The sequence below is a fragment of the Liolophura sinensis genome, chromosome 7, assembly GCF_032854445.1.
Source record: "Liolophura sinensis isolate JHLJ2023 chromosome 7, CUHK_Ljap_v2, whole genome shotgun sequence".
Lineage (NCBI taxonomy): Eukaryota > Metazoa > Mollusca > Polyplacophora > Chitonida > Chitonidae > Liolophura > Liolophura sinensis.
Genome location: NC_088301.1, coordinates 27363869 through 27386211, shown reverse-complemented (window position 1 = coordinate 27386211; position 22343 = coordinate 27363869). Strand labels below are relative to the sequence as shown.

General features: G+C 39.9%; 2 protein-coding genes across 2 annotated transcripts; both read left to right on the top strand.

Moving 5' to 3' along the window:
* The first annotated feature begins 1955 nt into the window (after positions 1-1955).
* On the top strand, positions 1956-4970 carry LOC135470796 (leptin receptor overlapping transcript-like 1). The gene is made up of 4 exons (XM_064749839.1): positions 1956-2041; positions 3606-3680; positions 4198-4384; positions 4758-4970. Exons 1-4 carry the CDS (start codon positions 1956-1958, stop codon positions 4869-4871), a joined length of 462 nt encoding a protein of 153 aa, XP_064605909.1. The 3' UTR covers positions 4872-4970.
* Positions 4971-11696: 6726 nt separating this feature from the next.
* LOC135470795 (zinc finger protein 728-like) lies at positions 11697-20839 on the top strand. Its single transcript, XM_064749838.1, has 5 exons — positions 11697-12136; positions 14925-15100; positions 15384-15508; positions 17853-20317; positions 20624-20839. Exon 4 carries the CDS (start codon positions 17907-17909, stop codon positions 20241-20243), a length of 2337 nt encoding a protein of 778 aa, XP_064605908.1. The 5' UTR covers positions 11697-12136; positions 14925-15100; positions 15384-15508; positions 17853-17906; the 3' UTR covers positions 20244-20317; positions 20624-20839.
* Positions 20840-22343: the final 1504 nt, after the last annotated feature.

Here is a 22343-nt window from a genome sequence, read left to right as displayed (position 1 = left end):
GTCGTACATGGGAAGGTCTGTCAGCAACCTACAGATGGTTGTGGGTCTCCACCCACCATAATACTGGCCGCTGTCGTATAAGTGAAATATTCTTGAGTACTGCGTAAAACACCAGTCAGATCTAATCAAATCAAATTTTCTGTAACTTTCAAATACCAAATCTGAGAGGGATTTGTCCATTGGTTCTGGACAAAAAGATGCTCAAACTTCAATATGGTCACCAAAGTAAGTGAGCTGGAAGAATAAACTTCAAAAGTCTGAAAGATATTATCACTAAGAAATTTTCTGCCAAATTACAGCTGCCATTTGCAGTTGTGTAATATAAGAACAAACCACTGTCTGAAATTCAGAAGAACAGTTTTAATATTCTGGCCAAGAACAACAGGCTTTTGGTTTTCAGCTTGGAAGAATAATAAAAGTGATGCCTCCATCCAGAGCTGTCGCTGATAGTTTATCCAAATACTTTGATCGCTAAGACAAATGCCACCGACAAGTGCAGATTTTCTCTTTTCTGTTGATTACACTGCCATGGTTAGAGAGTGTTTTTTTTTTGGTGCGATACGCTGTCTCCAATGTGTAGTGGGAAGGTCTGCCAGCAACCTGCCGATGGTCGTGGGTTTTCCCTGGGCTCTGCCCGGTTTCCTCCCACCATAATGCTGGCCACTGTCGTATAAGTGAAATATTCTTGAATACGGTGTAAAACACCAATCAAATAAACAAATCCAATGTGTAGCTTTGCATATGTTGGAAGGCAAGGTATTAAGGAGTAAAAAGCAGAGAAGGCTGATTATGCATCTTGTCAGTGGAATTGTTCTTAAGGATAAGTACTTAAGTATGATGTGCATCTATCGGTGACAGTTGTGGAAGGGTTTCACTTTAATTGAAAGACATCGCCAAAAAAAACATCCTTCTTTTAAAAACTGACAGGTTGCATCATGTTTCACATTTTAATTGTTTGTGGCTGCCCAACTTGAATGATAGGACATGTTAGCATGCCTGCCTAAACTACTCAAATCATCACCATTGTTATTCATAGTTATTCCAGTTCATTTCGTGTATACAGTTCAAATTTTAATATCGGAATTGGAGAATTTTATACATGATGCCCATAAAGGCACAGCACACTGACTCTAGTATGCATATTGCTATCACTATACATTCAGCATTCTTGTATTAAAAATTAAAGCCTCCTCTCTTTTTCAATAAGACAGATATTGTCTGAAACCATCTCACTTCAGTCCTATGTTTAATATGATTATGGTGTGAAGATAAAAAATAAATCAAGTACATTTGTTCATTGAGTAAGTGAGTGAGTGCTTGGGGTTGAACATACTTAACAATTTTTCAGTCATATGATGACGACATTTGTTCTTTGAAACCTGTGGGTGCAAGCAGGGGAAGCAAATCTTCTACTAACTCCGGTGTTAATGGTGTTGTCAAGTAACTAGTGATTAGTACGTAGCATAAATAGGCTGTCAACTTAATTGTTTACATTCGAACAAAACTGTCCACATATTAAGATAAATTATTTTCATTGAATATATATGTATACAGAGAACATGTCAGGTGCTGAAAAAAAGGTATTTCTGGGACCTTTTGCTTTACTGGTAGGATTGTCAGGGCTCTCATGATGCTATCAAAAGGACATCATTGTATTGTACAGAGTGACAACTTCTATTGATTCTGTTCAACATTTCAATTAACTCTCAGACTATCATCATGACAAGGCTGAAATATTACTAGTGTGGGACTAAAACTTCATAATTCATTCAAAGGCTGTATCAGTAGTGTTTTAATAGCCACTACAAATAGGAGTAAATGTAGAACAAAACCAAGGAGCTTAAGAGCGGGCTGATGATCATGTAGCATGTAATTAATATTGTTATTTCATTAGAGAAAATAATCTGAAAAGGGAATGGTTCATGAGAAAAGGGAATGGTACATGACAAAAGGGAATGGTACAAGACAAAAGGGAGTGGTACTTGACAAAAGTCTATCTTGAAAGTCAGAAGCATTCATTGAGCTTTGTCAAGCTTATAGAGTAAGTGGGAAGGTCTGGCAGCAACCTGTGGATGGTTGTGGGTTTCCCCCGGACTCTGCCCGGTTTCCTCCTACAATGATACTGGTCGACGTCGTATGAGTGAAATATTCTTGAGTACGACGTAAAACACCAATCAAATAAATAAATAAATCAAGCTTATAGATGCAGATCAATGGGCCTTACTAGAATAACCCCATCCGTAAGTAAAACAAAAGAATTCAACATAAAGTTTACTTAGAGCTATTAAAACATACAGGTGTTGTTGTTTGTTTGGTTAGAAAATGAGTAAATAAAAGAAAGGCACATGGTCTGACAATGCCGAAGCCCGCGACATAGGTTTGCCAAGGCAATCCTCAGTAATGGACGTTTGGTTGGTTCTGGTGTCTATGTTTACTCCTCACTCCTTATTATAACTGTCGGTAGTAGCCTATACAAAGACAGTAATGGAACTGCTAAAATGTGACAACTTGGTTAACATGGCATGACTTACAACACAACAAAGAGAACACGCTAATGGTAAGACGTATTGCTCACAGCCACAAACAGTGTTGGCGCTCGCACTCGGACACCTTACACCTTAGTTTTACTCTGGAATGCAGTGCGGAATCAATGCGGTGTTGCTCACATATAAATAGATGTGCGGCTCGATCTTGGGCTTCTGTAGTGACTTGCGGTTGCCCAGGCCGTGGTCATTCAACAAGAATGCGCCTGTTGTTGCAGTTTGTATGCGAAAGGGGGGATTGTGACTGTCGTTTGAGGCACTTGAATTTGTATTTTAACAATACATGCTGTTCTCATACGTTTTTAATGGTGCTAAGTAAGCGTGTAGACTAGTTTTAAATCGTCATTCATGTATTAATGTGATATTTTATTGTACAGATTAATATTTCCTATGCATTCTTGTTAATTTGGTGCTTCTTTTTTTATTTTTATTTTCATGTGTCCGTCTTGCACTGGATTTTCCAAATAGTGTAAGTATTAAGTGTCATTTGATGCACTATGTATGCCAGCTATTAATTGAAGTTTTAGTTCAAGTCAGTGCGTCTTGTTAAATGATATTTGTCTCCATATTTTGTTTTGAATACTTGAGAATCTGTCTCTCTGTTTGGTGTTAAAGGGAAAATATGAAAGGGATCACCTAGAATTTAACTTCTCTGTGAAAATCATAAAATTTGGAAACAGTTTTAACTAAGTTTTATTTAAGGGCACAACATACTCAGCATGTACACATGCATGCGCTTCTGTGCATATGATATATAGAAAATGCATACATCAACCCAATTGGGGCTTACTCTCCGGTTGTGTGTGGGAAAGTCTGCCAGCAACCAGCAGATGATTGTGGGTTTCCACCAAGCTCCTACCACCATAATGCTGGCTGCCGTCATATAAGTGAAATATTCTTGAGTACGGCCTAAAACACCGATCAAATAAATAAGTACATTAATTGCCAAAGCACACACACTGACATCTGTATACATACCATGTTTTTCATTCATGTTTTTTTTTGTATGACTTTTTTTTTTTTTTTAACCATTTATCATCTGTTGTCTTTCTGACCAAACAGGTTGATAACATTGGCCTTCTCGGCCGCAGTGGGGATCACATTTCTCGTATTAGGATGTGCCATCCCAGCATACAAGTGAGTACATGTATTTATGCTGGACTATATTGCACCACCAATGGCCAAGGAGTTATACCATGTGCCATGTGGGCAGGGGATATTAAAACTGGCAGATTTGGTATTTCTCTGGCTTCATTCTTTGCATATATATTCTGCTGGTGGGCCTGGTGCCATTATGCTGCGACTTGATGGGGGGAATTCTATCACAGTGACACTGACCTCCATCAGTTGAAGTGAAAATTTCGTGAGTATGGTAAATAAAATTTAGCATGTTGATTTGTTATAGGCCTGTGTACTGTTGAAAGCTACATTAAATATCCAGCATCAAATTATTAAGGGGAGGGGGGATTTGTTGATCCAGCTAGTGCTTCAGGCCTACACAGCTTAAGTCAGCAGAGCCAGGCTAGCTGTGAGAATAACCTTATGTCGGACGCTGACATTGTATTTAACCATATCTTTAAGCTGTGAGGAAGAAATTTATGAGTCCACATTGACATTTGACAGTGTTGGCTAACATTTGCTTTCTTTGTTTCAGCAACTGGTGGCCCATGTTTGTGCTGATATTTTATGTGCTATCACCAATTCCCACAATGGTGTCTCGTCGTTTAGCAGATAGCCTCGACTCCGCCAGCAGTGCATTGGTGGAATTCTGCATTTTTTTAACAACCGGTATTGTAATCTCGGCCTGTGCCTTACCAATTGTACTGGCTCATAGAAGTGTGGTAAGTAGATGAATCGTGGCGAATTTATTACTTTGAGCTTCCTATTTTAATGAGTGCTTAGTACATGGTAGCGCCTATGAAATTATACATATATTATGACTAAATTTAAATATGTCGTTGTTCACACTGTGCTTTTCTATCTTTTAGATAACAATTTTTTAAACAGTAAAACAAATGTCAGACTTCGTTTTGTCCAAATCTTTGCCCAAAAATGTACATTTTAAAGGCAGATAAAGATAATAAAGCACAACATTCAGACCTTTCAAAGAAACCTTTAACACCCTCAGGGGACCCCTCAGAACCAGAGGAAGTTATTAACTTTATGTATGAAGTTTTAGGTCAAATACAGTATATTTCCCTGTTCCTATTTCAGATTGAGTGGGGGGCCTGTGGCTTGGTGTTATCTGGCAATGTGGTGGTGTTTGTCACCATCCTTACATACTTCATATTCTTTGGCAATGAGGACTTTGACTACACGATGTGGTGACCTTGCTTTGGTTGAGGCCAGTCAGTGACACTGACATTGTTAGCCTCTTTATACAATCGGCGTTAGTTAAGGTGTTGGTATGGTGGTACAAGCACGCGTAATACAGTGACTGCAAGAGTGGGCAGCCTGATTTGTGTAGATCTTCTCGGAATGAATCAGCGCCTGGAACAGAGCTGGTGCTTCCAACTCCTCCTTTCCAAGACTACATATGCTGGATTATCTCCCTTTTTGCGTACTGGAATAGGTTCCACATCAACCAACACCCAGGTATTTGTCAGCAGTTGTGAGGGTACCCTTTATGTGAGGGTAAACAGTATAAGCTGCAAGTTTTCTTTCCTGTACCAACATCTTCTGTAGACATTTTTGTTAAAGGCAAAGACCAAGGCGTACATATGAGTATCATATTCTTCTATTCGGCTATCAGATTTTCTTTTCTGATCGGATTTCACACAATACCAATACATGTGTTTTACCTCTTGTATTGTTGGTATGCATGTAAATCTTTTTTAATATTTTTTATTGGGTGAAAGGTAGTATTTTTGTCCAAGTAGGATTAGTGTTGAGTTAGTTCAGCTGTCTCCGTCCTTTACTGGCCCTAAGTAAGCATAAGGTAACAGTTTTTACCATTGATGTCCTTCAGCACAACTGGATTTCAACTAAGATTTTGTTACCATTGCATGAGCATATGAGCAAAAAATGTAAATAGTTAATGATAAAAATGTATGAAATTAGGTGCAAATATATGACAATATGACAAAAGGGTCATTTTTCTTCATTGTGCAAAATCCAATAGTGTTTGTTGACAGGATACATCTACAAACAATACTTCTTTTTATTGCTTGCCACAAATTGCATCTCTCAAAGTCCGCGTTCCATGTAACCAACTATTCTTGTGATGGCAGGTTTTGTTATTCAATGTTGTAGGGCTGCTGACCTATAACTCTGATGGTTGAATCCCAGTCTGGGTGCTGATTGAAAAACCTAAGAAGCATGTTGTTTTTATAGCTTAAATTACATCCCGCGTGTGGCAGATTTTTCTTAGTGAGTCATACAGTCATATTCCCATTTAGTGTTGTCATTGCAGCAGACTGTCATGTGACTAATAAAGCCATTTTGATTTATAATAACGAAAAGAAGAAAAAAAAAAAGCTCGGGTTTAACTTTTAATTTATATAAATCTCTTCTCTTATCCTTCAGGAGTTAGGTAAACATATAGGTATACTTGTTTTCAGATAGGATTAAATGTGAGATTTAAAAGTGGTATGGTTGAATAGACCAGTGTGTGGGATGTCCAGCATATACCTACTTATATATATATATATATATATACACATGTACTTGTATATATTCATAACCCATGTGTACTACCTTTATTTGTACATACTTGTGGAAAATGCTACACTGTTCATTTGTGCTGACCTGTGAAGCTGTAGTTTAGACACCATAGTACATGTACACTATAATGCTGAGTGCCTCCAAACACCTTTGGGTAGGGCTTACAGATGTATGTAACTGCCTGAAGAAACACTTATCTATGGTAAACCTGCCCCACAACACACTGACACAACTTAACTAAGCCGTCACTACAGCTGAATGTATCCTTGTTGACACCCCCCCTCCCCCCCTCCCCCCCCCCCCCCCACCCCGGCCCGGGAGGACGAGGCACAGGAAAGTCATTAAGAGGATACCAGAAAGCTCTCCTGGTGTTTACAATAGAAGCTTCATGGAATGGTATATAGAAGGTAGAGGCTAATTACAGGAATCATAAGTATACCAGAAAGCTCTCCTAGTGTTTACAATAGAAGCTTCATGGAATGGTATATAGAAGGTAGAGGCTAATTACAGGAATCATAAGGATACCAGAAAGCTCTCCTGGTGTTTACAATATAAGCGTCATGGAATGGTATATAGAAGGTAGAGGCTAATTACAGGAATCATAAGGATACCAGAAAGCTCTCCTGGTGTTTACAATAGAAGCTTCATGGAATGGCATATAGAAGGTAGAGGCTAATTACAGGAATTATTAGGATACCGGAAAGCTCTCCTGGTGTTTACAATAGAAGCTTCATGGAATAGCATATAGAAGGTAGAGGCTAATTACAGGATACGTGAAAAGCAAAGATTATGTTTCTATGCCAAAACAAAGAAAATTATGCCCTAGCATGTTTGCCGTGGCATAATTACGTCAGGAATTACGGTATCAGTGATCTTGCTTGGAACTCAGTGAACATCCTCAAAGTGCCCTGAACCTGTTAAACCATGTCGCTACAGTTTGAACAAAGTTTCATGTACACTGCATGGCTTCTGCAGCCAGGTTATCCCACGTGTGTTGTTATGTGTGTTATGTGTGTACTGTAGTTCCTTCATTTTCATGCTACCCTCAACTCAAAAATGAATTAAGTTTGAATTGTGGCTCTTCGGTATAACATCTACCAGATGTTTAATAAAGAATTGTGGCAGGCCTGTCAAAATGTAATGCTCTATTTGCACTTCCACTGGATTTATTACACATGGGTGACACATTAATATGGATTCAAAATACATCTGTTGATACAGTTGTGTAGAGCAGCAGGAGTGCTGATTTGCGGCTTGTGCCACAACAGATGTTCTTGTGTTCTCAGGAAGCTGTTTTGTTGAGCTTCAGTCCCTGGATGGGTGTTTCTCAGGCAGGTATCACACACTGAACTGTAACATAACCCAAGCCTGTAAAATCGTCGTATAAATCTCGTCTCTACTGTACATACTTCATCACAGATTTTTGCCAGGTTTGAGTGCGTGTTCTGTGAAGGTTAACAGTACTTTTTAAGAAAATTTTTTTTTATTGTCATATATATTGTATTTAAGACAGTTTTGTACATACTTCCATAACGTAAAGATACAAGTTATTCTCAGAGGCCACTGAACAAATTGGGCCTATTTTTGGTGTAATTTTTGCCCACTTTCCCATTCTTCACTTGTTACTATAAATTAATCAAAACAGGTTATTTTTGTCTGTTTTAGGGCAACATCACACACACACACATACTGGATTCTTCACTTGTGTATCTTACTAGTAAAGGTGTTATTGAAAAGTATAGAGCTGTGTAAATTTAAGAAAGGTATGCTTAAAGGGAAATTCAACACCAACTGTTTTTTTGTTTTTTTAGTTTATTTTATATGTAGAGAAAGTATTTGTATTGTGTGTTAATGATGGTGCTGTATGATTGCACCTGATGCAGACAGGGCAGTTCAAGTACGTTTAAAAATCTTTGCCACTATACTAGGATATACATTGCTAGCATGGCAAATAGTGGGATTGGTAGGAACTTTTGGCAGTCATAATGGTGTAATGCTGTCAGGTCGTACGTCAGAAGGTCCATCAGCAACTGGCGGATGGTCGTGGGTTCCCTCGGGCACTGCCTGGTTTTCTCCAACCATTTCACCTGGCCTCTGCTGTATAAGTAAAATATTCTTGAGTATTTCCAATCAAGTAAGCAAAGAAATAAAATCTCTTTCACATTATTTCTGTTGAACCATTCTAATTCTTATCATTAACATTCATAAATTCTCTTACGCATACAAACCATTTGGTCAGAGCCTATAACTTTTATGTAGGTCCTGAATCAGAATGTCTCGATAATAATCAGTATTTGATTGTATGTAATAGATCTAGTGCCAAACACTGGCAACTCTCAAGAAAGTAGTCATTATCAACCACAACTGGAAGAGAAATTTGTGTTCATTCAGGCTAACTTTTGATATACGGAATAGTGGTCAAGTAGTGTCTTAAAATATTCAAACGAATAGGGTTTTAAAATGCACAGTTTCAGTTAAATTTACCGGTAACTGTTATCTTGATTAACCACTCGTGGAAATTAGTTTTACCTCTGCTGGACAGGTTGTAATAGCGAATTATTTTCAAGAACTGTGGAAATTTCCCCCCTTGTTTATGCGCCTTCTAACAGTGTACTCTACTGCTACCTGCACATGTGCAGAACCAGAAAGTTGTTCATGTGGGAATCCAGTGTGTTCCATTCCTAAGCAGGGTTCATGCAGCCCTGGAAAATTCTTAATGGTTATGGAAATGGGAATTAATATTTCCAGGCCTTGAAAGTCATGCAGTTTGTGCATAGGTCATTGAAAGTCCTGGAATAAAATTGACAGAAAAAGTTTCCAAACTGTTGATGGATGACTTATTTTAGGTACCAAATTCTAGACATTTAAACAAACCAATAATTTAATTTATTGTTGTTTACACTGGATAGAATGGTAGATGTCCATCAAGAAGAGGAAACTACAATACAGGGCTGAGGGTCAGTGAACTAATGAAAGCCCTGCAATTATATCAAGTATAGTGCTGCATGAACCCTGCCAAAGTTCAAAATAACTTGTGTGAAATTTTCATTTAAAATCTAAGCGTTTCTGTATACGTTATTGTACTTGTGCGTCATGTTTACAGAGTATTTATATGGGTAGATGATGTGTAATTGTGTCAGATTGTGAAATACTGCTAAAAATAAAAGCTCAACCCTGTAAATAGTGATGTGTATACAACCAGTGTTCTCAGTACGTATACACTGATATGCAGTGTGTTGCTGTACGCTTAGAGATTGTATTTATGGTAAACTTTGTGCCATTGGAAAGTTAAAATAAATTCAGGACACATGTCTGTGTCCCTGCTGTAAAAGTATGTTGTTTTCTGTCTATGGAACATACATGTAGAAGTAGTTATATCACGCTTTTATGTGCATGGCAATGTTCAGGCTCTGGATAGAACCTTGATTGTAATCACAAGATGTAAGGTGGGTTTTCTCTATCACACAACCTAACTGCTAGTGCCAGTACATGAGATGTGAGATCGGTTCCTCTAGGCCCGACCTGTCATGTAGGTTGAGTGCCAGCGCATGAGATGTGATATGGGTTCCTTTGGGCCCTACCTATCATATAAGCTGACTGTCAGTGCCAGTACAGAAGATGTGATATGGGTTCCTCTGGGTCATACCTATCACATAACCTGACTGCCAATGCCAGTACATAAGATGTGATATGGGTTCCTCTGGGCCATACCTATCACATAACCTGACTGTCAGTGCAAGTACATAAGATGTGAAATGAGTTCCTCTGGGCCCTACCTATCACGTAAGCTGACGGCCAGTGCCAGTAAGTAAGATGTGAGATGGGATCCACTGGGCCCTACCTATCACATAACCTGACTGCCAGTGCCAGTACATAAGATGTGATATGGGTTCCTCTGGGCCATTAAAACTGTTAAGTACTATGTAAAATCCCAAGCGTTCATTCATTCCTCTGGGCTGTAGCTCCCATACAACTTGATTGCCAATGTCTAATCCTACATAGTATGAGCTGTGAAAATGACTGCCAGCTAATACAAACTGCAGATGTGAGATGGGTACCTCTGGGCTCCACCTCCTTTAAATGTAGACCATAAATCACCCTGCCCCACACAATTTCCTGTGTTGATATCTCCAACCCTCACCTTGTATAAATAGAAAGAAAAGCTATTAACTGTTTGTTCTATTTTAAAGAATAGAAATATACATAGTGAATGGCCACCAAAAACCATGACTGACCCAACACTACCGGTATTCAAATTCTAAAGGTTCATGCAATCCTAACATGCTGGCTTCCCATCCGGCCGTATGCGGGAACATGGAGGTATATACTTGGTCCATATATAGCTCTATGGCTGGAAGATCTTTCAGGTGAATACTGTAATTCTTCAACCTTTTCACATGTTTGCAAGCATGTTGACAGTATTAAAGGACTACTTCAATGTCAAGGCTTGTGTGTATTAAAAGCAAAATTAAATGATAAGAAGAGAGATGGTTTAAATTTCTTTAATGTATCTTTTAGAAAAATCCCATGTATTAAAACAACTGTTAGTAGTTTTGAAGAATAATAATTGAGGAAACGAAAAGTTTGTCAATTCGATTTTGCATGGTGTGATGTTATACAGGAACACTAGGGGTGACCTATCGCACAAACAATGTCATACTTTCGAACACACTTAACATCATTCCAGCATAACTGCCTTCCTTCATATCATATCTGCCTTACTTGACATCATACCTGCCTTACTTGACATCATATCTGCCTTACTTGACATCATATCTGCCTTACTTGACATCATCTCTGCCTGATTCTTAAGGGATATTATCATGTCACTACAGGAAAAGTTTATGGAAAGATTTTGTTTTGGAGAAATTTTCATTTATGGGGTAAAATAGTTACACATCTTAAATCCTTTTTGAACTGTGGTGTTAGCTCTGTTGTATTGGGTATCCTTCGTATCATTTTAATATTTTCGCATTGGGTTCTCTTGGTTTCTCTTATGTGTAGACTGATAAAATTATAGGCCTACCTTTTTGTGATACACCGAGACTGGCTAAACCAACCAATGTAGGCCTATATATAGTTTTCCAAAATCAAAGTAAAAATATGCATAAATTGCAATTTCATTTGCTCTTCAGCTGCTCTTTCATACCGTATGCGAGAAGGTTGAGGAATTATTGAAAGTAAAGCTTAACTGCAGTGAACTGTACAGTTTTGCTTAATAACTGTACCGAGATACCTGAAGAAGTGAAGAATTAGCAAAACTGGTTGGAATTTTAAAAATCTGTACGCAGTTTCTTATTTAGGCTACCGGTACTAACTTTTAAGACATATATTGGACGTGGGTTGGACTCGGGTGGAGGAGAGGAGCTGTACAGGAAGAAAACATGAGGGCTAACTTCTCAGTGGGGTGTAGGGAGATTGAGAAGAGTGGGGGTGAGGATGACAGGTGAGTGCCATGGGTGTTAAGGGTTGAAGAAGTGGGAGGGAGAGAGGGGTGGGGGATTTGTAATGCACCTCCCATAAAACATGACTGTAATGCAATGCAGCACTTAGTTCCCAGAGAACCAGTTCGACACGTGACATCGAGTCAAAAACAACAGGGAGTCCAATTTTCGCGCGCAAATGCGCTGTAGCATTGTTAGAACGACCTGCTAAATTCACGTATGTTGCACGATCTGGAATAAGACGTACGGACCTTTTCAGAACAGACAATCTAACAGCTGAATCGGAACGGGTGACTTCACTGGAACAGTGACTGGAGAACAGGTTGACTGGGATCTTTGTCTTCATGGCGTTACTCCAGCACCAAACCTGCAAATCAACGTACCGTACTTGAATTGGTTGTTGGCAGTTATTCTTACGTGACTCTTCACTCCTTGTTCCATGTACCAGAGGTAGGGAGAACTATACAAGCACATCTTGTGTTCAAGGTATGTTGACTGGTATTATACGATGATATGTAGTATTTATACAGACCTGGACAAAGACTTGTTCTGTGGACAGTCAACAGGTGTGCGCTTACAACAACAACGCAGTTAAAGATTTTCTCAGTGCCTTTGTGAAGAAAGTTTAAACTTAGAGGAGTGTAAGCCGCTTAAATGTTACATTTTCTGTTTTTCCAAACGATTTATTTACGATACTTTTTGATTTTATAGGGTTCAAGAAACCTAACCATACAGGTTGTTCAAAAATTAGTACTCATGGACTGATACCTTATGGGTCGAGGCATCCTTGCAGATAACTCGATCGCGAACAAGTGTGCATGACTCCAGTATATATTGTTATGTGGGAGGGGAGAGTTTTGTCATGGGTGCTGCCATCATGTGTTGAGTTAATCTAATCATATAGACGTCAGTGAAGTTAGATCTCAGTTCCCAGTTAACGATCGACTTTCTGATATGAACTTAGCTCCCAGATATCAGTTTCTGGTTCGATATTGAAAGCTGAATATCAAACTGTGAACTGGGAGCTAACTTCAAATATTTTTGGTAATGTTTGAGACATACCACACCTAATGGTACCAGTAGTTCAAAATTATGGCGCTGGGGGCGGACGTGCTGATGAACATTGAACAGGGATCTGGGTCTGTACAGCTCTTAATATGGCACTAGGGGTACCAAACGTGGTACATGTACACTTTGAGACATACCGCACCTATTGGTACCAGTAGTTTACATCTTGTGGTATATTTTGAGAATATTATTTAATCCATGCTGTTAATCATGACTTGGAGCACTGTACAGAGAACAAACCAAGTTCCAGCCAGCAGGAGGTAGGCAAGTATCGGTAATGGGCCGTCACCCACTACCTTACTTCTCCTGCTGGTTGAGACAGTTGCATGGACAGCACTGTTGTTTGTGTTGTTGCTTTTTGTATACATCAATGTACATAGCCTCACTTTTCAAACTGCAAAGTGCTTTATCTTGTTTTATATATATCGGTGTATTTTTTTATTGGATGATGGAGTACATGTTTCCTATGTATTTCTTTTCTCTGTGAATTCCTTGGGGAAGAACAGTTTCATTGTAAATGTTCCGAGCTACCTTCGATAAATAAAAATTTTATTATTATTAGTATAATTATATATGTAGAAGCTAACTATCAAGGAGGCCAGCTTTGTGGATTGGTTGAGAAAACAATAAATTCACCATTAAGGGCTAATAGAATATCACTGTGTAGCAGCTAACTATTAAAGAGGCAGACTCTGTGGATTTGTTGAAAGGACAGTATATTCCCTATTCAGAGCTGCTACAATATCGCTAGACGTATGTGGAAGCCAGCTATGAAAAAGGGATTCAACGCTTTCAGGATTTGTGTAGCCAAAACCGGCCACGATAGCACAGTTGGCAGAGCATCCGCATCGGGAGCGGTAGATCCAGGGTCAACCCTGGGCCGAGTCACACCTAAGACCTTATAAGAGGAAGTTGTAACTTCCTCGCATGACGTTCAGCATGAAGGGGTTTGGGCGGGGCACCTTACTTGCCTGCGGTTAGGCTCCTCAGTGAAGCAGCCCTAGATTAAAGAGCGGTGGAAATCCATCCTGCAACAAGGAGGCACATTACATGCACTCTAAGGATTCCTTCGTCGTCATATGACTGAAAATTGTTAAGTACGACGTTAAACCCGAAGCAGTCACTCACTCGTGTAGCCAAGAGAAGGCATGTTTGCCGAGTCATACACCAGTGTAAAGCCTAATGTACCAGTTTTCAAACAAACGTCATGTGGTTGAGATTGGACTATTTTTTTCGTGTTTTATGTCCTGTTATTTAAAAATTAGGGCTTGAAGTCCCAGGCATTGAAGTCAAGTACCTTGGTATATATATATTGGGTATAAATAGCGTTCGGACGATTTTGCCATCTGTGGTTTGCTGGTAGTTACACTGCTCTTGAAATGCTAATTGGCAGATACATTGGAAAAGGCTATTAAACTTAGCAATGCTATTTAGATGCAAACTAAACTATAGAAATGCTAAAAGCTGCTAGTGCACAGTAAAAGAATAGAACACATTTATATACAACCAATACCTTAAATGAAAGGGGTATTGTTAAGGTTAAAGAAAATGTCTAAATTTTTTCAGCAGTTCTTGTTATTTGAGTATTTAGCAGTTAAACATCAAAGGCGTAGAAGTCCCTTTTAGGCCGCCATTTTAACAGATTACATAGTTTAGCTTTGTCAAGTAACTCTTCAGGGCATGGTATTCCAAACACATTTTGGCAGCTTACAGCCAGGCGTGTTGACATGGTGTGGCCCACCAGTACATCACAAACTCTTCCTTTTTAGAGTTGGCTTTTACAGTTCTTAAAATTCACGATTATCACGATATATGTACACATTTAGATGAGACTGGAAATGCACGTTAATCATATGGTGGGATCAAAACCTTAAGCAGAGTGACATCACCATGGATATTCAAAAGGAGGAAGGGAGGCTTTTCAGTGGACAAGCCTACAACATGGCTGGTCTTTCAGTGTGCCTCATATTGATGGATTTTGAGTTAAATGACGATGTTTAAAACTGCCTCTCTCTCTTACAAAAACTTTAAAAATCTAAAAAAAAAAAAGAAGAATTCCACACAGTTTGTACGGCTATTTTATTTAAGATATATGTTGTATACATGTGTTTTTTCTTTTAATGAAATTACCACTATGTAAAGTATTACACCAAAAAACTGACGACCAACATACTAAACGTGTATTTTTTTTTTTTTATAACACTAGTATCCGGAGCTGATATCTGGTAACCTACGGGACCTGAGGATGCCACTGCAAAATAGGAGTGGGAAAGGCAGCTCTAGGGGGAGTTCATCGCAGCTGGAAAGGGGGGAAGGGTATATTGAAGAGAGGCGAGAGGGTATTATGGCAAATCATGTTACCGAGAATGTCTGTGAATAGGTGTAAGTTACAAGAAAACGTTGAAAGCTTTTAATAGTGCAAATGGTCCACCATAGGTTTCCAATAGTTTTTACATAAATGAGTTCTTTTATCATTTATTGGATGTACCATTCGATGGGCATTTAAGTGTGGCCAAAGGCAACGCTCAAACAAACAAAGTAAATGTTATTCTCTTTATAAGTCACGTGACGTTGTGAATAAAATTACTAGAGACAAATGGCTTGATAACATTAGGGCTTTGCGGATTGAAGTATTTGTAACACGGACTTGCCTTATTGTTTGCAGGCTAACAGACTACAAAGGAGACACAGCGATGAAACCATAAAACAACATGGCAGTGACAGCTCAAAGACGTCTCCTTGCTCTCAGTCAAATGTAAGATTTGACCATACACCATTCATTACTCCGAGGTAAGGCTTTATGTACATGCACGCTTACAGAAGATAAACCCGATAAAACCAATATATTAGCGTTGAACTGACAAAGGTGTCGTTAAAGATTTATATACTTGTCACAGGTTCTACAAATACAATAATGCTGTATAGCACAACGCAGTTACACCATTACGGCAAAACAACAGGACCGTATAAAGGCGAAATGCGTAAATAATTTTGTCACTCAAATTTCTGTGGTCACGCGGGTTAGGGCGCTAGAGCAGCGTAATGACCAAAGAGTCTTTCCAATGCGTTTCCTGTGAGTTCAAGTCCAGCTCTGACCGGCTTCCACCCTGATCGTACACGGGAAGGCCTGGCAGCAACTTGGGGGTGATCGTAGGCTTTCTGGCTCTGTCCGATTTCCTTCCACCGTAATGCTAGTTGTCGGTGTATAAGTAAAATATTATTGAGTACAGTGTTAAGCAACAAACTGAGTAAAGAAATAAATGATAGATTAAATTTCAGATTCCTTACAAATGAATGCAAACAATAATTCCACCGCCACTCAGCCTGATACTAAAGTGATTGATAACTGCTCTCCACCTGGCTTCTTTGCTGTATCGCTAACTCGCTGCCTCGCCCTTTGCAAATGCCTAGGATTCAACAGTAAGGCGATGTCCACTCCAACACTGGCCCCACAAATTACAGCAACACTGGAATATCCCACAACCAATAGACCGGAATACGACAGCAGGCAGTGTTGGTCACACCAGACTGGTGGACTAACGATATTATTTACTTATTTGATTGGTGTTTTACGTCGTACTCAAGAATATTTCACTTATACGACTGCAGCCAGCATTATACTGGGAGGAAAGCGGGCAGAGCCCGGGGGAAGCCCACGACCATCCGCAGGTTGCTGGTAGACCGACTAACGATATCGAATTTACGTTTGGTATATGTAGGTGCAATAATAAGAGCTGAACAGACCCGGTTCCCGACTCAGTGTTCAGCTGCATATGCGCCCCCTAGCGTCGTAACTTGGAACTACTGGTACCATCAAATGCAGCATGTCTTAAGTGTACATGTACCACGTTTGGTACCTCTAAGTGAAGTATTAAGAACAGAATATTACAATAAATATTTGAAGTTAGCTCCCAGTTCCCAGTTCGATATTCAGGTTTAAATATCGAAACAGGAACCGGGAACTGGCGGCTAAGCTCACGTCTGAGTGTTGAGCCGTTAGCCGTTAACTGGGAACTGGGAGCTTACTTTATTGACATATCATTTAGGCCTGTGAAGCACAAGTCATTTGGGAAAATGTCGTCGGACAATGGGAAGGTTTGTAGTCATTCGACCGGAACATCCGTCGACAGCACACTTCTTTCTATCAGGTCTGCTATTTGAAAACTTCAGTATTTTAGCATACAAGTTCATGTTTGCTCATACAACATACGTTCGCTTTAAAATCAGAACTGGGGGCCGCCGTGGCCGAAGTGCTCAGTGTGCCAGCGCGACGCAATGATTCAGGGACCTCTGAGCCAATGTGGTCTCCATGCTGGCCTCCTCTCCTCTGCAGGTTGCTGGCAGACCTTCCCAAGACCTTCCCCATGGCTTTGCCGGTTTTCCTTTCACAATAATGTTTCACACCATGAAATCAGATTAAAATCAGAAGTATCATCGCCGGAGTAGGTGACGAAAAATTGAACAACAGAACAATATGACCAGTTTAAGTAAATTCTGAAATTCAGCAAAACCTGATGTCTGTTGGTGTTCTTGAATAAGACAAAGCAGAGGGACGGAAAGACATGGCGACTTCACACGGCTCTAGGTACTTAACGGGTTAATATTTACTTATTTGATTGGTGTTTTAGGTCGTACTCAAGAATATTTCACTTATATAAAGCGGCCAGCATTATGTTGGAAGATTTATTTATTTATTTATTTGATTGGTGTTTTACGCCGTACTCAAGAATATTTCACTTATACGACGGCGGCCAGCATTATGGTGAGTGGAAACCGGGCACAGCCAGGGGGAAACCCACGACCATCCGCAGGTTGCTTGCAGACCTTCCCACTTACGGCCGGAGAGGAAGCCAGCATGAGCTGGACTTGAACTCACAGCGACCGCATTGGTGAGAGACTCCTGGGTCATTACGCTGCGCTAGTGCGCTAACCGACTGTAGGAAAAAAACCGAATAGTACTGTAACGCAAGTTAAGACAAAATCTGGTTAATTCTGTAATCTATGTCAGTCTGGGTCTAACTGTGAGTGTGGTGTGCAGGCGAACAGCCTATACAATGGTGTGTTGGGGAAAAGTTTGCAGGCGTATTATTTATAAATCCGAAAACTGTGAGAAATGTCATTGATGTTTGTACAGATTGACTCCAATACTGAATCCTTTGTTGCACCCTCGAGCAGTATCACCTGCAAAATGGAGATTCCTGTCTGTGATTTTGACGTAATGCGGGCCGAATACAGCCAGGTATTAACTAACTCCGGTGAAGTGAAATTACAGGATTCACTGAATATTCACACCACTAGAGGAACAGTTTTTCCATCCGTGAAACAGGAGCCCCTGGATCACAGAACTGAACCCAATATATCGTGCATCTCTGAGCATGTATCTCCAGATGCATTCGCAGCACCAACCATAGAATCGTCTTTGGTGACAGATGAGAATATCAAACAGGAATATCTGGACGCTGATTCCTGGAAATCTCCAGAAATGTCTCCGACTGAATGTACACCAACTATCTGCATCAAGGAAGAGACGGCTGTTAGGGGGTTTGAGCTTGAAAGTTGTGAAAGAAAATTGATGTTAGGGGGTTACACTTCAGAACCTTGCAATGGGAAATCCACTGTTGCACATTGGAATTCACAAGAAACTTTGAATTTAGTTGTGAAAGTTGAGAGGTTGTCATCAGATATGATTAAACAACATTATAAGGACGCCACTGTGATGAAGTCTGAGCTTACAGAGAGTCTGAATGGATTTGATCGTAAAATCCAGAGGGATTTGCAAATGGCTGACTGCGCTGCCCGAGAGGAATTGTCTCCACATCCTGAAAAAGATGAATTGAGATCTGCACAGGCATGTGTTAAGAGCCTCAGCGTGGAGACTTCTCGGTCTGAAAGCGAAAAAACAGTAACAGAAGAGCAGATTGCCAGAAGAACCAGTGGACGTGGGCATCTGAAACGGCGTTCTAGACCACAGTTCCTAAGGGAAACGCCTGATGAAGAAGAGACTGAAGACTGTGATGAAGACGGACTGGATTCAGATGGATATGTACCCGATGATACAGACGATACAGACGATGGTGACGATGGTGATGATGGTGATGATGGTGACCCTTGCAGACCAAGAAAGCGAAAAAAAGCAGCCCTTTCCAGAACTGGAATGCAACCAAAAAGGGCTCGCTTAGACGAGCCATCCGCTGAAAGTGGCAAAAGCACGCTTCCTCCTGAAAGTAACGAGGAATGTGATTCAGGAGTAACGGATGTTCTTGAACACAGTTCCACCAACATGGTTGCAAGTGAACCTATCACAGGGACTGCAACATCTGCTCTTTCAAGGGGCAAACAAAGTGATACTGCATTCCGTTGTGAGCAAAAGAAACGGTACAAGGTGCCATGGGACGAAAGTAGTGAGCATATGATGAAAGGATCAAAGTATCTCTCTACTCTGACCTCAGAGGAGTACAAAGAGCTGAAAAGCCGACCCCCAAACTGTAGTAAGGAGACTGGTGAGCCAGTGTTCCGTGTTAGATGTGACATGTGCAGTTGGGCATTCAGGGATTTAGACAGTTTGCTGAAGCATATGTCAAAGAGCCATGGCACAACTGTGGAGAAACCATTTAAATGTGAGATATGCGATACAATAGTGGCAGACCAAGTCCATTTTACTGATCATGAATTGGAAGGCCTGAGATTTGTTTGCCATATTTGTGGCATTTCACACGTAAACAGTGAAAGTCGGGCACGACACGCTATTTGGGTTCATAATGGGGGCTACGGCTGCGAAACATGTGGTGAAAGGTTTCGCCATCTAAAGTCTCTTAAACAGCACCTGTTTGATTCAGAGAAACATGTTCCTGAGAATAAATGTCCCCACTGCAGCTGGATACTGAAATGGGCGAATTACTTCAAGCATGTTGACTTTCATATTCGGGGATTCCCCTATACCTGTGACATTTGTGGTTATGGCGCAGAGAATAGAAACACTATGGTTAGCCATAAGCTAATACACACAGGAAAGAAGGACCAAAAATGTCCTCATTGTGACAAATGTTTTCTTAGTGTTGATCGTGTCAAATGTCACGTACGAAAATCACATACAAAAAGAGCATATATTTGTCATGTATGTGGCAGGACTTTTACTGCGGAAGGAAAACTGCGAAATCATATGTTTAGGCATGGCGAGAAAAAGTTTGAGTGCGAAACATGTGGAAGAAAGTTTGGTTCAAGGGCAAATTTACTTAATCACATCAAATTTCATCACAAGCCACATTCATTTCAGTGTGATATTTGTGGCAAAAAGGCAGTGAGCCAGGCATGTTTGAGGGATCATATGAAAGTTCACTCGAATGATTTGCCATTTGAATGTCCAGTGTGTGGGAAAAAGTTCAAGAGGAAACATAACATGCAGAGCCATCTGCGCACCCACGGAGAGGACAGGAAGTTTAAATGTGACATCTGTGGGGATTGTTTTAAATGGAAACATAATCTTCAAAATCACATGAAAACTCACCCTGAAGAAACGGGTCATTAGATTTTCTTCCTGACTTGATCTGATCATACCACTATTTCCTGCTTACAGTTACATAAGCACTGACTATGTGAAAGGTAATAGTTTAACTCAGGCACTGGATATAAATCAACCTAGCATGCATTTCGGGGATTTCTGAACACTAAGTGGGCAATGGTTTTCTCTGTGTGACTTGAGTACCGATGTGACCCTTTCGGGGACAATATACATTCATGTTTTTATAAGATTTCATAGTTCATCTCAAAATATAGATGTAGTAATAAAGCTTTGTTAAAATTTGTCAAAAATTTGATAAAAATTTGATTTGTTAAAGTTTTCAGAAGAGTTTGACGGATGAATTACCGAGGACTTAAATTTCTCACTAATTTTTGTATGTGATACAGTATCCATATGCGATGATCTATACGCGCTTGTGCCCAGCTGAAACGGGATCTGAAGGAGACCACCAGATGTTCACGATTGCAGACTTCTCAACTCGACTTTGCCGAGTTGGATATATATGCTGATGATGGCAAGTTGGCTTTTGATTGGCACTTGACGTGTGAGACAGTTGCAAACAGCGATTGTCTTTCAGGATGTAGGCGAGTGTAAAAGCTGTCAAAGAGAAAAACATTTTACACATTTTTATTTGGTTTTCACACTTGGCTATGGCTATAATAAATACAGTGTATTGCCAAAAACTGTGTATCACTTTTATGGTTTGTGACTGATGTATCTACATATAGATACCAGTTGACTTGAAAAGAAACTTTTGTAAGGTTGTGCTTCATACGATTCTTGTTTTGTTTTGCTTGGTTTATGTTCATACTGCCTTCTTAAAACTGAAGTGTGACATTAACATATAAAGTGTTCGAGACCACACATTCAAAGTGTTCCACAGAACACTTCTCTCCAAATGTTACATGTAACACAATTATTGCATATTACACCTACAAGTGATGCATAGCACACATTCAAAGTGTAATCACGGTAATCACTTTAAATATTAATGCAATACTTCAGTTTTTGAAAGTGTGTAAAAGTGACAGAAGACATAAAGCTGCTTAACATGCAGTGGTATGATAAATACACGTAGCTGTCGTCTTTGGCATAACTCATGCTGTTGAGGACAGTCACATATACTGCTGTATGCTTTTCATCTGGAGGTTTGAACAATATTTTATGACTCTTTCCTTGTTCAGATGTGTATAGGCGTTTTACGCAACGGAAAAAGAAAATCCTCTCTTTTTATGCCCCAGGAAATGATAGTATTTAATTGTTGTGCGATTTCTTTTCAACAAAAATTGCATCCCCCCCCCCCGCCCCCGCCACTTTCAACGTGCCAGGGAAACTGCAGAAAATGCAAAGTATACAACGAGTCTTTCAAAATTTTTAAGTCTATCACATTTACTGTACCTAAATGAACACTTCAGACTAGATAAAAATCACGATATCGTAGTAAAACAGATATAAGTATTTCAGTGATTCTTAATTATAACTGCGTTTAACTAAATAGACAACTTTATATAATTTAGAGCCAGATCCTCTGTTTTTCACAAATAACCTGAAGTAATATCAGATTAGCATTTTAAAGATGTACATGTAGTGAAAAAAATTGGCGCCAAAGACTCGCTCATCTGTGGGTCACTCTCAATCTCACTGGATCAGTATTTAATCTGAAACCAAACGTAACCATTAATGAATCGTTAGGGTTAGCCATTGCCATAGCACTTTTAAGACTAAAGAAAGGACAGAAAAATTGGACGAAACATTGGTACCTCCAGCGTAAAAAATTTGGTCACAGGAAGCCAGAAGATTATGAAACTATTTTTGTCTCCATTACTGTCATCTTCCGGTTTGGTCATTCATATAGGAAGGGTTATGTATTTATTTATTTGCTTGGTGTTTTACGCCGCACTCAAGAATATTTCACTTATACGACGGCGGCCAGCATTATGGTGGGTGGAAACCGGGCAGAGCCCGGGGGAAACCCCCGACCATCTGCAGGTTGCTGGCAGACCTTCCCACTTACGGCCGGAGAGGAAGCGAGCATGAACTGGACTTGAACTCACAGCGACCGCATTGGTGAGAGGCTCCTGGGTCCATTACGCTGCGCTAGCGCAG